This window comes from Cupressus sempervirens, chromosome 2 (genome assembly GCF_028749045.1).
Source record: "Cupressus sempervirens isolate cs-2001-9-10 chromosome 2, ASM2874904v1, whole genome shotgun sequence".
In the NCBI taxonomy this organism is placed as follows: Eukaryota; Viridiplantae; Streptophyta; class Pinopsida; order Cupressales; family Cupressaceae; genus Cupressus; species Cupressus sempervirens.
The window spans coordinates 314,241,142-314,257,671 of NC_143119.1; the positions used below are offsets into that span (position 1 = coordinate 314,241,142).

Below are 16,530 nucleotides of genomic sequence, written 5' to 3' on the forward strand. Positions count from 1 at the left end.
TTGAACAAAATACCATTACACTTTGATAGATTAAAAACCTAATTCAGGATCTAAAGCATTTTGGGGATGGGACCCAGTACTTGAATGCTTTCTAATAGTTATGATAGGATTTGTTCACTTGATACCTACACTTATTGGCTTAATGCCCAATTCTTTTGACAACATTGTACCAATACTTGTAACTATAAAGTTGTTAGTACAATGACGACTACCAAAAATTGAATAAAATGTACCCTTAGCTATAGAAATTAACCAATAATGTGATACCACATCAACTGTGCAAATGTGGGTACCTTTATGCATGACCATTCTTCTCACTTTTTATTTGGGTTATTTTGGACAACTTTCCAAAAGGCATGCTAATGTGGCATCATAATGGGTAATGTGGACTTGAAACCTTAGTTATAATTAGATGACTCACCAAATAAGCTACTATAAAAAATTGGGAGTGATTTGAAATTTCCACATAGGATTTTCATAAGTGTGAAGTTAAGTTGTTCAAGTACTGGGTCCTCTCCCCTACTAACTCAAGGACTATTTTCCCACTTTTAAAATGCATACATCATCCTATCCTACTACTTGCATGTGGAGTGCAACTTGTTTCTTATTTCTTAAAATACCCTTTCCATATTTGCTTCAATTTCTCAATTCTTGCAGTGAATAATGTTAGCAACACCAATGCCTCTTCACAAAATCTATTTGGCATTTTAGTACTACCTAATTTAATATATCTCAATTGAATAGCTTGTTTGTATACTCAACAAACATAACTCTATTGAACATTGAATTTCATACATAAATAAATCTAGGCCCTTGCTTAAGTCAAAAAGTGCGAAAATATATTTGATCCTTGGTTGCATTTTGAGAGATTTGGCTTCCATGAGATAATGTTCACCAATTTCATTGGTGCTCACTACTACCAAATGAATCCCCAAATCCATTCTTTTATGGGTATCCTCAAATTGGTTCCACAAACATTCCCATAGTTCCAACCACTCTCATATATGATGGTTGACAACTTGAATCTTCCACAAGGAATGTATTGTTGTCTTCTATTGGTGCTTATCATGTACTACAAAGTATGAAATTTCTACAACATTTATTTTAACATCATTCCCTGTTTACTAGCCTAAGTCATTTGGGTTGTTTTCAGTGATAAGTATGTGGAAACATTTTTTTGTAGTGACCGAGATGTAAGATTGTCATATTGTCCCAACAATCTAGCTAAAGTCTTTCTATGAGAAGTCTATCAACTTAAATATAGTCAAGGTTTTATATACATACATACATTCATACATACATACATAGTAATGCCCCACCAAGGGATCCAAAAGAAATAACCTAAAGTTTTACTAAGTTTTTCACCTTTTTTCTAATTTTTAAACAAGAAAAATAACATACACATCAAAGGCATAGTAGTGGAAGCAAAAACATACAATCAACTATAAGCATACATAACCGGTTACATTCCTTAAGGATCCCATGACATTGAATCACATTTAAATTTAACTAATACTAAGTCCATCAAATACCACATCCATATGAGAGAATAATTATAAAGTCCAATGTCCATTTAAATAACATACATTTGTTCTGAATGCCTCTTCGTAAATGAAATTTGGAATGCTCAATCATCCACTGTACATGTCACAAGGTATGAAAGGCTAAAAGTATATACATATGTAGAAATAGAAATACATCATCCCCCTCAGATCCATGATACAAAGTACAATAAAAATAAATGAAACCATCTACCATACATGATATATCCATCCATCATAAAAGATATAACATCCAACATGAAATATAACCATCCATCATAATGATACATAGAAAGAATGAAAGTAAATGTAGACAAGGAAGCTCCAGCCATGGTGACTAAGAATGGATCGCAAAGGTAAGAGCGAAAAAGCACTACCATCCAACTGCATGGAACCTAAATGGCCCACTCCCACCACACCAAGGAGATGGTCTCAAGTCCCAAACAAGATATCATACCAAATTTATCAAAATACTCTCTAAGTCTAGGAAATCCTAAAAGCATTCTAACTCAAGGGGTTCCAAGATAGGTCGACATCTATACCTAGAGGCACACAAAGACACATAGGAAACCTACTATGTAAACGGGCAAGTGTCATCACATGAATCAGGATGAAGTTACCCTGGCAGTTTGTTAGGACTCTTGGTCCCTAGTGATCCATATGTGGCCACTAGTATCCTCTCGTATTGACAAGGCATACTATGGATGCAAGGTCACAACTAAGCATTCTCTCTACTCTCATCCTAGTATGTACTAGCACTCGAGGCATGGGTGAGAAAATACAAGACTCTTATTAGGTTCATTTTATTCCCATTTAGTGTAATGTTTTCACTTATTAAACAACTTATAATGAGTTACCCAACCACTTAGGGCCCCAACCCCCATTACAAGCCACTTCTCGACACTACAAGTAGATAACCTACCCTAGGCTCATGAAATCACAAATCACACAATCATATAAAATCACCTTAGTCCTATACGAGTGACTGGAAAGCATCAAAGATAAATCATAATAACCACATCAATTCTCTATAAGCAAGTGGAAAGCATCCCAAAAATACTCATCAAAGACTCCAAAATGGTCAAGTCAATTATGTCATAACATTACATCATCAAGAACAAATCACTCAAAACACCTCAGTCCTATAAAAGTGACTCAAAAGCTATTCAATTATAACTGATCGATTACTCAAAAATGGTTAAGTCAAATATGTTGCAATATGACATCACCAAGAAAAAAGTAAACAAACACCTCAGTCCTTTCAAAGTGACTGGAAAGCAATCCAAATATAATTGATAGAGGACTCAAAAATGGTTAAGTCAAGTAGGTCATACATTCACCTTAGTGTCACACAAGAACATTGGAAAGCAATAACAATCAATAGAATAATCACACATCATAGAGCATACCAGACACATTACCATGGTTGGGTTAAAAAGATCAAGATCAAAACATCATAACATCACATTCTCATATCTCCCAAGCCTTTGGTAAATGTCCTAAATTGGTCAACACTCTACTCAACCCCAATCCCCAAACATAGAAAACACGTAGATACAAGATAATCTCATAGTTGTGTTTGATTTGGGAAAATATTGTTGAGTTAATGTAGGGTTTAAGTTCTAGTTTCATATATGTTTAAAGTAATAAGTTTTCGTAGTTAACCCTTATAATGAACCCATTTCTATATTTAAATGATTGTATAATTACCCTATAAATAATCTAAGGATAATCATTTATTTAACGAAGTTATAAAAGTAACAATTATTGATTTTAAATAAAATAATTACAATTGTATTAAAATTAATATTATCAATAATTAAATAAATTAAAATCCCATTGAATAACTTTAATTATCAATTAACTTAACTAATTAAATTAATTAATAATTATATAAATATCTATATTAATATCCCCATAATTATTAGTCATTAATACTTAATAAAATTATCAATAATTTCATTAATTAAAAATTACTATATTAAAATGCATTAATATTTAAATTAATAAATAATCATAAAACTTGTTAATAAATATTATCAAATAAAAATAAGTAATATTAAGATCTTATTAATATATATTATTATTAATAATTAACAATAATAATAATAATAATGAAATATATTATTAATTAAAATAATAATTAAAAATTAATATTAAAAAAAACTATTAACAAAAATTATTAATTGAAAATAAAAATAAAAAAGTTTTATTAAAACAAACTTTAACACAAATCGCCGACCTTTTAATAAGTCGTGCGACCGCAGACCTATTTGCTGCCGCCAGTAGCAGTTATAACTCCTACCGCCAATAGCAGTTATAACTGTTGCCGCATACAACAACAAGGCTTGTTTACATCGGCAGGGGTGTTGTGAGGTAGGGGAGTAGTCTCCCCCCCCCCCTCGCTATATATATTTTTAATATTTTATTTTATAAAATTAATTCCTTTCAAAAATAAATTTTATTTGAATAATAAATGAACAACCCCCACTATAAAACTATATTTATATATATTATAAATGTTTGCAATCCTAGTTTAAGAGGAGAAATTTGACTAGCCATTCGAATTTCTAAATTAAAATTTTCTTTTCTAGATCTCAAACCCTCCTTGTTTTAAATACAATTTCCTTTTTCCTCTTTCAATCTTATTATCCAAATGAGATACATTACAAATATTGTAGATTTAGAACAAGAGAGCGATAGGTTCATGCAACGAAATCTAGAGAATCGATTTCAACAATCACGAAGAAGACAAGATTATCTAAATAACATAATTCTAACTGGGTGAACAAAACTCAAGAACCTACCTTGTTTTCATGCTAAAATTCCAAACACCCAAGAAGATGGTAGCAAAATCCCTCCTCTCAAAGTTTTCTCCCTTCTGAAATTCTTTTTCCTCCTCCAAAATTCGCGATCCCTTACCAAAACTTTGGTCCCTTGAAAATGAACCCTCAATTGGTGATAAAGAGTTCCCTGCTTAAATCGGAGCACTAATTGTGCATTCACCTGAGAGAACTCTCTGCTCACCAAACTTCGTCTCTAATTAACTTTTCTTAATCTTTCCTTTATCTTTTCCATGCACGTTAATTGAATTATTAAATTACTTTATTTAATTTTCACTTAACTTCTTTTTAATTAATTAATTACATTTTAAACTCATGCACGCATTATGCAATTAAAATATCTTTATTAAATTCACTTGTTTTATCTTTTTACTTAATTTCTTATATTTTAATCTCATGCGTACATATGCGATCTAATTTTTTTTAATAAATTAATATATTTTTACTTTTTAATTTATTTTTGAAACTTAATTGATAAAATATTTATTAAGTTAAATAATAATAATATTTAGCATGTATTTAAAAATGAACTCTAAATATATTATTATTAAATTAAATAAATATTACCACATTCTAAATTTATTCTTATAACTTTTATCTTCAATTTAAAAAAAAAAAAAATTACCAATTAAATATTAAAATATCATAATAATTTTTCACTAAATTAAATCATTAATTTAATCTTTTAATTAAATTTAATTAATAGATAATTTACCAAAGGCTCATAAAATAAAATATGAAAACCCATCATAGAAAAACACATACAAAATTAAACTAAAGGGTTATAATCACATATTAACATCATCCGACACATTCAGAGGGTACACAACTCAGATACTTGTCCTAATTTTCTAGGACAAATGGCTCAAAGGTTTAGGATTTGTACTTAAGAATTTATCTCTGATCTCTTACCATTGAGATAATGAGATAGGGTATGCTCATCCTAACAATTCAAGGAAGTTGATACCTAGTACTTGCAACTTGCATAAAATCCACACATGTACAAACACAATATTCTAAGCTAAACAGGCAATGGTAGGAAGTGGTGCATCATGTAGATCCTGACTAGTAGGTGACTACGACTCCCTTCCTTAACCACATTAGAAACACCATACATAAAAAAAACATACACGCACACCATACGCATGCATTATGGGGTAAGTATCCATAAGAAAACACATAATAATCCATCTAACTAATCATCATCAATAATTGAAAACACTGTAATAATCATCATGCATAAGTGAGGTATAGAGTACCAAGTAATCTCATCATAAAATCAACTAAATCTGAAACAATATCTAAAAATTTCAAAATAATGCTACTATTCATCGAGCATAAAATAGGCCTAAAAGAGTTTAGCAATAATAATAAAATGCAAACTAGGAGTAGCCACCACACACACACACTATTTTTAATAACATTTACATTAATAATGAATGGATGTCAATGATTTTATAATATATTTATTTTGTAATATAACAAAAAAAATTACAAGTTATTTGGTCAATAAGCTCTAAATGTACACATATTATTAATATTTTCAATAAATAAATCCTATTTGTTATCTTATAAACATAAAATAAATAACAATAATTTATACTTGACATTTATTATGATTTCTTATAATAAATGTCTTTAAAAAACATGTAGTGTAGTGATCAAAAGTGTTTGAATTGAAAGTGAAATGTTGTGTATTCAAATCTTATAACATCTTATTATACTTTCAAATTCAAAATATAGGGTAGTTATTTTAATTGAACAACTAAAATAAATATATAGTGCAATGTTTACTTTGTAAAGATTGTGAGTTCAAAACATATTGTACTTGATACTATTGCATTCACTTTGTCTAATCGTTCAATTAATTTGAACTAATAGAAACACTTCATTTTTTTCACTTCCTAAATAATTACAGTTTGTATAATGTTCAAATTTGTATTTTTATTTATTTTTAAATTAAAAAATATGTATTTGCACTCTCATTGATTCAAACCAATTTGTGTTATAGGGACGTTTTTAAAACTATTTAAACTATATGGTTGGAAAATAATTAGATTTTTTTATTTTCTATATTCTACTACACATATGTTAAACTTCGGAATAATTTTTTATTTACACATTGTATTAATAAATACCATTTTTATCTTTATGTTTCTTTATAAGAACAAATTTTAAAATTGTAATACCCAATATAATTATTTTAAAGAAAATTATATTTTTAATTTACTCTCTAAATACATTAGATCATCAAACATGATAAAAAAAAAAAATGAATAGTGAGAACACAATTATTTTTTAAAATTTCACTCCCCACTCAATCTTGGTTAGGTTCTCTATCTTTTCTATATTCTACTACAAAAATATTAAATAAGGGAATTGTTGTTTAACATATTTTAAAAATGTAACACATTACTCTCTTTTTTATCGGTAAGAAGGTAAGAAGCTGAAGCTAATATTAATTATTGTGTTGTAGTTTATTATTATTATGATTAATTATTAAGTGTGAGCACGAGTAGATTCAAACCCAAGACCTGTTTGATAAGAGGCTCACAATTTACCGTTGTGTTCTAGGCTCTTGCCCAATAAATACAGTACTTCATTAAAGATAATAAAGAATATTAAATGAATACTTAGATCACAATTTATTTTTTAATCCAGTAAAAACTCAATATTATTTTTAAAAATATCAATTTTCCTTATTAGAAAACAATAATATGTTTTAGTAACATAAATGTTTGACTTTTGATTCATTTGAATTCAAAGAAAAATAATTAATTTTAAATTAATACACACCAAAAAAAAGTTGTAGTTGGATATTGGAGTTAATGATCTAATTTCATGAAATCTTTAAAATAAATTATCTATAGTATAATCTATAGTAAATGTTACAAATGATTTATAATTAACAAAGGGTTAAAGACTTATTTTAATGATCCAATAGTGTTAGTGTTTAATACAAAAGCATGACAAATTTTAACTACTTATATTTAATGTTATACTTACAATTTATTACATATTAACTTCTTTTTATTTCACTTTTTATAATAATTTTTTAAAGTTTTTAAATAATAAATAATAAATATACCATAAATCATATTAAAAATATTCATATAAAATTTGAGTGGTTGTTCAATCTCACAAAGTCCAACACTAAAGTAGTATTTTTTGTAATTTTTTTCTATTTATATATTCAACTTATGAAAAAATAATATATTAGTATTTGTGAACACATGAATTATATTACATTTAAAATATTATAAAATCAGTTTATATTCAATAAGGACAATACAAATACAATTAACTATAAGACAAGTACAAGCCACTACGTGGCACTTGTTACTTTTAAGTCTAAACCAGATGCATTGCCAAAGAGAGTGGTGGTGGGCAAAATTTTATTTTGAATTATTCAAAATCTTTTCCTAAGAAATAGAAGCCCCTAATTTGTAGGAAGTAAGTGGAAAAGGGGTGGGACTATTTCTTGCCACTTGTCAAACATTTGAATTTTATACTTTTAGTTAAAAATAATTTTATGAGAAATTAATTCTTTTACTTAATTTTTTATTTATTTTCCTTCAATTTTGGAGCAGCTTGAATATAAAATATTTCATGAGACCCTAATTTTAAAATTTGGCTCTATTTTATAGGAAGCCCCCTTTCGTAAGACCTCAGAACTTTGAAAATGAGCTAGTGTATCCTCGTCTGAGATTTTGGCACAATTGGTGTTGATTGAAATAAGTAGAATATATCGTTGATAGATAAATGTATAAAGATACATAAATAAGTTGTAAACTAAAAGCCAAATAGTAGTGCCACTACCTCTTTGAAAGAATACATGAGAATAACTTATTAGACAACAGCCTAAATGATGGTATTCAAATATGTTGAGAGGCATGACAAAAAACAAAAATATCAAAAACAAATCATAGAAATTGTAAAATCTTTCTAAGTGTAAGAGCGCAAAAATTTATAGCATGCTTTAAGGAAGAAGGAGTGGGATATGTGGACTGTAAGAATAGTTCCAACAATGTGGCATTCTCAATAAATAGATTAACGACTCAATGAATAGATTAATGAGGAAGGTAGGAGGGGTTTTTCGCTTTGCTAGGGTTTCTTGCTTCATGCGATCTTTCAACCTTTTGTGTACTGCTTTTCATCTAAACTTTCCCTCTAGTAGATCCACTTGTCACACTGCATTTACTATGGGAGTTTTTTAGGCTAGGATATAATGGCTCTGGCTAGTGGTGAACCGGTTGTTTCTGGTGTTCACACCGTTGCTTTAGTCTGCCATGGTGCCTCCATAGAAAAAACATCCGCACAAATTTGTCTCGAAGGTTTTTCACGAGGTAATCCTGACATTATCCTTCCTTTGCAAGAATTTGATGCTGCATGTGATTGGTTAGAATAGCACACCTTGATAGGTTATTTTGTGGGTAGGACTCCCCCTGAAGCTATGCTCCTAGAATGGGTTAACAAGAGAAGGACTCCTCATGGAGTCCACCTTGACGCTGTGCAATTTTTATTTTTATTTTTGCTTTACTAACCCTTTGCCGGAAAACGCGGTCTTTAACAATGGACCATGGTCTATGCATTCTTCCTTGCTTGTTTTTCAAAAATGGTCACAAGACTTCATAGTCTTGGATGATAAAAAGCTTAGGGTTCCTGTATGGGTCAAGTTCCCAAGTTTACCCCTGCCTTGCTGGCCTTTCATTGAGTCCATTGCCAAAACCCTTGGCAAAGTTGTCACCAAGGAGCCTAAGAAATTCTTCAATACCCGCTCATAATGACGCATTTACATAGAGGTGGATATTTCCAAGGATTTCAAGGATTCTGTGAAAATTTGGATTGGGACTAAAACCTTCTCTCAGAACATTCTTTACTTGAACCTCCCCAACACCTTTTATAGGTGCTAGTCTGCAAAATACAAGATCAAGGATTGCCCTCTAGCTACACCTAGGTTCAAGCCCATGTCTAAAGAGGCACCTGTCAAATAGGTTGAAGGGAAAAAAGAAGAATGGGTTACTGTTGAGCGTAAGGACAAGGCTCCCTCAAATCCCTTGCCCCCCAAGAAGTCCTACGCTGCGGTCACTGTGGTTCCTCCTACCCCTACAGGAGCGTCAATTCTAACCAGCGTAGGGATGTAGGCAACAGAAAAAGGAACTGCTTTCGAAGTTTTGCAGGTTTCAAACCCTACTGGTTTGCAGGGGATTACGATAGCCACTAGGGTTTCTACCTTGGTTACAGTGTGAACTCCTCTTTTTGCCTCTTCCATAGCACCACTAATGACACGACATTCTTGCAATCATCCTAGATGTGTGGAGATAAAAGAGGTGAAATGTCAGGCTATAAGTCTGGAGGGTTTTCCATCTGACTTCAGCCATGTTTCTACCTTCTTGCAGAATAACTACTCCTCTCTTGAGGACGAAGATGATATGGAAGAGTTCTCATGAACTTCCTATCATGGAATGTTCGAGGTCTCACAGACCTCTTCAAAAAGTATTATGTTTGGGATGTCCATCATAGACTTGGTAATTTAGATTTTCTCTATCTGCAAGAAGTTAAATTTTTTGGTTTCATGCTTGCTTTGGCATGCCATGTAATTTGGCAGGATGGCGTGATATTTTCTTCCCAGCATGAAGCTGGCCGAGGTGGTGTAGTTACTCTCCTATCACCTCACCTTCATTCTGTTATTATTTCGCATGGTTGTAACCCCATGCATAGAATTATTTGGCTTTTTCTTTCCATTAACAATCATTCTTTTGGAGTCATTAATGTTTATGCTTCCAATGATGCTAGGGAAAGATCTTAGATGTGGGCTTGGCTGGCTGAAAACTTGCCTACAACTACTTAGGTTATGTGTGGGGACTTTAATATTGTTGAAGTGGCATTTGACAAAGATGACATTCTACATTTTCACTGGACAGCTGAGGAAAGACAAGCCTGGTATTACATGCACAATAAATTGGGCCTTTTTGATCCCAATACCAACCACCACCATAGATAGTGGGGTTTGGCACACTTGGTCCAACTTTCAAGCTAGATCTAACTACATATTAAAATGCCTTGATCATGCTATGATCACTGGGAAATATTTTTTCTCTTTTTCTAAGGATCGAGATTTGCTTGTCATTCTCCTGCTAGATGTGATGTTATCTGACCACTACCTCATTTATTTTGTCATTTCTTGGCAAACAACTATCCCAAAGGTGGCCAAGTCTCAATTCTTCGTCAACACGTCTGTGTTGATGCATGCTTCTACCATTTTGCACATCCTACGTGTTTGGAACTTGGAGCCACGTCCACATTCTCAAAGCGGTTGGATTCAATGGTGGAATGATGCCATTACTAGAACTACTTGGTTCTTGTGCATTTATGGTTGACAATTGGCTATGTTCCGTAAATGGTCATATGAAGTCAGCATGCTTGCCCTCAAAAAATCCTCTGAGGCCCTCACCCTCAACCCCTTTGATGTGGACTTGCAAGTTTAGCTTACCAAACTTGACCATGACAAACAAATTGCTGATAATTATGTTGTGTGGGGAGCCCAAATCAAAGCCCATCTCCACTAGTTGGAGGTCGGCGACAAAGCCTCGAAAGAGTTTTTTTCAAGCTCTTCATGCTCATCATACCTCTATTGGGATTAAAAAAATAAAACAAGGAAATGTTGTTCTGTCTAGTCTCCTTGCCATCTTGCAAGCTTTTGTTCAACACTATGAGAACATGTTTGCTTCGTAGCGAAATTCGGTTTCTCAAGAGGAAGCTCTCAAAAAGGTGTATTTATGTTACTTCAAACCATCTAGTAGCTAAGAAAAACACTTTTTGTGAGAAACTTCTTTCCCTCCAAGACTTTAAAGAGGTAGTCTACACCATGGCAGATGACAAGTCCCCTAGGTGTGATGGGTTCCCTTGTGAATTCTACAAACACCTTTGGGAGCATATAGGTCTTGATCTACACAAAGTTAATCTTGAAGCCTATCACTCTAAAAGCTTAGGAGCTATTATAAACAAAGGAAATATCAAATTCATACCTAAAGCTGGTGATCCAGAGGATATATGTAATTGGAGACCCATTACCCTTCTAAATGTGTCATACAAGATCATTGCCAAGGCACTCTCTCTCAAAATCAAGCACATGTTGCTCTTAATTGTGCGACCACAGTAAACTGGATTCATCATGTCCAAATATATTCTTGACAACATCATTGCTATCTGGGAGGGAATGGAATGGGCTCGCAAGTCCAATAAGAAGGCCATCTTTTTAAAGATAGATTTTGCTAAAGCCTTTGATCGCATTGAATGACCCTTCATCTTGGCTATGCTCTAGGATTTGGGTTTTCGCCCCAACTTCCTCCAGTCCATGGAGATGCTCTTTGCAAATGCTAATGCTTGAATTACTATCAACAATTCACAATCGGAGGCTTTTGGAACTTTTTTCGTTCCATCAAACAAGGTTGTCCGCGAGCTCCTGCACTTTATGTCCTTGCTATGGAAGGTTTTTGATATTTACTTGTGCATTCTATTTCCTCAGGACTAGTTCGTGAAATTTCCTTGCCTGAATCATCCTCCCAATTAGTCAATGGACACTTTGCTAATGATTCTTTTCTCACTCTTTTAGAGGATGAAGAAAACATCAATAATACTTTAAGTTTCCTGGACACCTCTTGTCAAGCTTCTGGTTCTGCTATTCAATGGCATAAAATGCTCTACTTCCACTAGTCCTTTCTACCAGCTCCACCTTGGCTCAGCCAGTTTGAGTGGAAATGGGTTGCTCACAGAGAAATCTTCTACTTTCTTGGCATTCATTTTGCATTCCAGGCATCGCTTGTGGAACTTTGGAATGGTGTGCTGGCTAAGATTAGCAAAAAGCTCGACTACTGGATCGCAAAGCCACTCTCCTTTGCAGGAAAATTTGAGATTTTCTCTAAGATTCTTGCAGCCACTCATATGTATTACTCCTCTTGTTGGGCTCCATCCAAAGCTTCTTACATGAAGCTAGAAAGATTGCTCAAGAATTTTCTCTGGACCTCTAGCTTTGATCACCATGGCTTTCACAGAGAGGCCTGGGATTTCTGTTGTCTCCCAAAAGATTTTGGTGGTCTTGGCTTGCTTTCCACTCAGAGACAAGTTCTTTCTCTTTGTGCAAAATGGATTATTAGGGCTCTCTCAGGAGATGAAGCTTGGAAGATTCTGGTTTGGCACTGCATTTCTTCTAGCTTCCCTGTCAACAGGCCTGCTTGGAAGGGGATTGGTTTCCAAACCCTTCTCATTATGCATGAGCCTGTCATCATTCAAAGCTCCTTCGTCATCAAGAGCATTTGGAAAGCCTAGGATGTTGTTAAACCTTAGCTTTGATGGGCTGGAGATGAATTTTGCAATGGCCTCTCCTTGAATCAACATAACATATGGTGGTCTCCCCTATTCGCCATTCAAGGTACTCCACTCGCCAAGACTCAAGGGGCCAGTGCTCTACATTTTTTCAAACATGGCATCAAAACTCCTAAGGACCTCTTTTCACGTGTCACCATGAGTTTCAGGACCTAGGAAGATATGCAAGTACAATACCGCCTTATCCACTCAGACCAGTAGACTTTTTACCTTCTGCTTTCTTTCATCCCTGTTCACTTAGTCTATAAAGTGGGGATTCAATCTATTTGCCCTTAGTGGCTTGATTGGAGGTGGTTTCCTGCCACTCCTTTTTCTAATTACAAGCCAAGTTTGGGCTGTAGGTGGCTTTCGCCTCATCTTCCCATGGTGGATACGCTAAACCATAGATGGCATTTGCAATCTTCCCTTTCTTAATGGAGAAAACGCTTTGACACCATATGCTATAACTGAACCCAAGATTGCACATTTTTCTTGGTGCCTGGCCTTCCAAGGTTTTCCCCTGGGGCCTCGGCTCAAACACATTTGGGTTCCTGACCCTAGATGCCCCTTTTTCGGACAACCAGAGTCTTTCTTGCATATTTTTTGGTTCTGCAAGCATGCTTAGAATTATTGGCACTGGATTCATATTTTTTCAAGCCATTCAGACTTGAGTCTTTCTCTTAGCATATGATGTTATTGGGTGACCCTCCTAGATTTCCTCAGAAGTTTACCTAGATTTGGCATACCTTTAGGCTGAAGATCTTGTTTTCTCTATGGAAAGATAGGAATGTTGTTCTTTTCACACACAGTTTTTTGGATGTTAACATTGCTATGTATACTAAGGCATGCATTTGTAATAATGTAATTATGCAAATTCAGGTGCAAGCTAATAAAGTTTCACTCGAAGTTGATCACCTGTAGGAGCTACTCAATCACTGGGGCAATGCACCTTGTACTATTGCCAAAGTTCCTCCAGATGCCTCAGTGGAGATCTTGATGCACCACGACCACCATCCTTGGTGCCACTCCTCTAGCCACTACTCGCACACCTCGTGCTCCTAGGCTTCCCACTGCCACTCTACCAATGGTGGTGATGGCAGATGGAGGCGCTGCTCAGCTTCCCCACCCCGTGGTGGTACCGGTTGGTCCCTGGCTCCTCCTCTTGGTTGTCATCATGCACGCTCAGGGAAGTGGCCTCACCTATACCTGGCGATTTCTCCTCCGTAGCTTGAGGTTAAAGATGCAGAGGCTGCCACTGTTGCTGCTACTGGTGATGATGGCTGGACTGTTCCCAGCCTGCCCCCCAATCCTAAAGATGATCCACCACCCTCTGTCGGCACTGCTTTGGTATCCTAAGGTTGCCTTATATGTTTTTCTTTTATGAATAGTTTCTGATTCCAGCTGTGGCCGTGTTTTTAGTCTGGCTTTGACTGTTTGAACTCTTTCGCGGGGTGATATTGTATCCCCTGACCCCTTTTTTGTGAATTGTAAACTGAGTATATTTTACTAATAGAAAAGGCCACTATTCATCAAAAAATGAACAGATTAACTGTTCCTGCTGACGTGTACTCTTATTGTTGGAACAAACATGTAGAGGAACCGTTGCCCCAAATGCGAATCTCTCCACCATTATCTTTAATTTGGGCGCCAAACAGAAGAATTCCTTAACACTTCTAGTGCCATTATTTTAACACCAGATCAGGATTCACAACACTTGAAGGTATAATGCTTCAGCTCTATGCCCTTTCATTAAAATCTGGTCCAAGTTTCTCTTTTTTGAGTTCTTGGAGCTTTATTTCCTCCTTGCTTTTCAATGGCAGACAAAACCTCTGAAGCCATGAATGTGCACTTTCTCATAAATACTAAAAATCAGCGCATCGTATATGCGGAGGCTGGTAAAAAGTTTGTTGATTTTCTCTTCAGTTTTCTTCCTATGCCCATCGGATTTGTACTCAGATTGCTATCTGAATCCCAATCTGAATATGGTGCAAGAGTTGGCTCTGTCTCCAATCTCTATCATAGCATTGAAAAGCTGCCCTTTCTGTTTATGGGCACCGACAAATCCCAGCTGCTTGACCCCAAATTTATTACTTGCTACTCTAATAACTCTCTCAGGATTGATGGTGGAAATTATTACGTCCGTTGTTATATGTCGAGTAATACAGCCTTAACTCACAATATCAGCTCTAACAACACTGATAGATGTATCTGCGGGTGTTATATCAATCACCTCGTTCAGTTGCGGCAGAATACCAATAATGTCAACCAGGCCAGCGGAAGCAGTAGCAGCCAAACTGCAGGTCAAGTGAATGGCGGTTATGTGAAGGAGATGATTACATTTATCATAACTGATGATCTCAAGATAATAGGGAGTTCAACGATCACTAGCATAACGTTGCTCAATCAGCTCAACATCAAAGATTTAACAGATCTTCAAGAGCGCAATGCAATTGTTGATCGCAGCAAGGTTAGGGGTTCAATTAGTTGTATTCAGTTTTGCTTGGGTATACGCATCGCTGCATTTGATAAGAAAATAATAAATTTTGATTAAATAAAGGAAGGCGGCCAAAACTGTAGGGATTTAATTTTGTTACAATTGAGTAATTTAATCAAATCTTTATAATATTGTTAAACTTTTACAGGCTCTCGAGATTCTAAGGGCATCTTTGGTTTCAACAACTGTGTTGAATGATGTCTTCAGAGCCGAGTTTTCTGTGTCAGAAAAGGTAAAGTTTATTTAAAATTTCTTGATTACAGGGAGATGAAATTCATCTTCAGCTTCGTTAAACACTTGCTTGATATCTTATTTTGTGTTAAACCCTTGTATGGTGTTGCAGGCGTCTATTGAAGAATGAGAAAATGGATATCACGAGGTTAGAGTTGCAACGTTTGCAATACTACAAAAATTCAATCATGCTAATAATAATCTAATTTATTTACAGTTATGAAATTTTTTAATCTGCTTCAACAGTTCTACCTATTTAATAATTTATAGTCTTGTTTGTACGAATTGAGAAGAAATTGGTCAGTTTTTATAGGCATACTGATATAAACAGATTTTCCATAAATGTAACAGACTCTGCATGTTCTTTATATTATTATCTCTACCTTTTCTGGCAGAGATTAATGGGTTCAACTTGTGGAGCGGTTTTCCACATCTATTTTCAAATTGGCTTTAGAGTACTTTTAAAGTTGGTTGCTTATTAATATTTTATTAATATAATTTCTTGTTGAATTTTTCCTTTTATAATTGGTTGTTTTCTTTGAATTTGCTCATGTGCAATTAACCACATGCCTACCAAACGAATCTGTTAAATGCTTATTCTCCTTTCCGCTTTATGCAATATAAAACCCACGTGTTACTTAGCAAATAGCGAAGATGCTTTTGTATATTTGCTCCTCTACGTTAGAACAAGCACGTATATTCAGGTTGTTAGTGTGTATATTCAGGGTGTTAGTGTCCATAGCGATTCAATCCCTATTATAGCACAGGCCCATTTACATTGCTTGGGTTCCATCAATAATTTAGGATTTCTATTGAACGATATTGACAGGTATCGGTCATTGCATTCGTATTCTTGCATCCTTGATCGGGAATAATTATAATGGTGTTTGACTATAATTAATGTCCGTTTCACTGTATTTGCTTTAGATAACTCATTCTTGTGAGAAATATAAGTTAAAAATTTATATCTCACAACTTTAACTCAAAAATCTTTGTCAGAAAGCCAGAGCTTTAACCTTTCAACCAAACTTGTCGAATGCTATGAATAGAAGAGGAA

General features: G+C 34.3%; 1 protein-coding gene and 1 long non-coding RNA gene across 2 annotated transcripts; both read left to right on the forward strand.

Moving 5' to 3' along the window:
• Positions 1 to 14,561: 14,561 nt before the first annotated feature.
• Positions 14,562 to 15,141, forward strand: LOC149572356 (uncharacterized). The gene is made up of 2 exons (XM_089815818.1): positions 14,562 to 15,053; positions 15,118 to 15,141. The coding sequence occupies exons 1-2, from the start codon at positions 14,562 to 14,564 to the stop codon at positions 15,139 to 15,141; spliced, it is 516 nt and encodes a 171-aa protein (XP_089671944.1).
• Positions 15,142 to 15,215: 74 nt separating this feature from the next.
• Positions 15,216 to 15,665, forward strand: LOC149572357 (uncharacterized). Its single transcript, XR_016359096.1, has 3 exons — positions 15,216 to 15,252; positions 15,391 to 15,474; positions 15,586 to 15,665. It is a non-coding gene; the product is annotated as an uncharacterized LOC149572357 (long non-coding RNA).
• Positions 15,666 to 16,530: the final 865 nt, after the last annotated feature.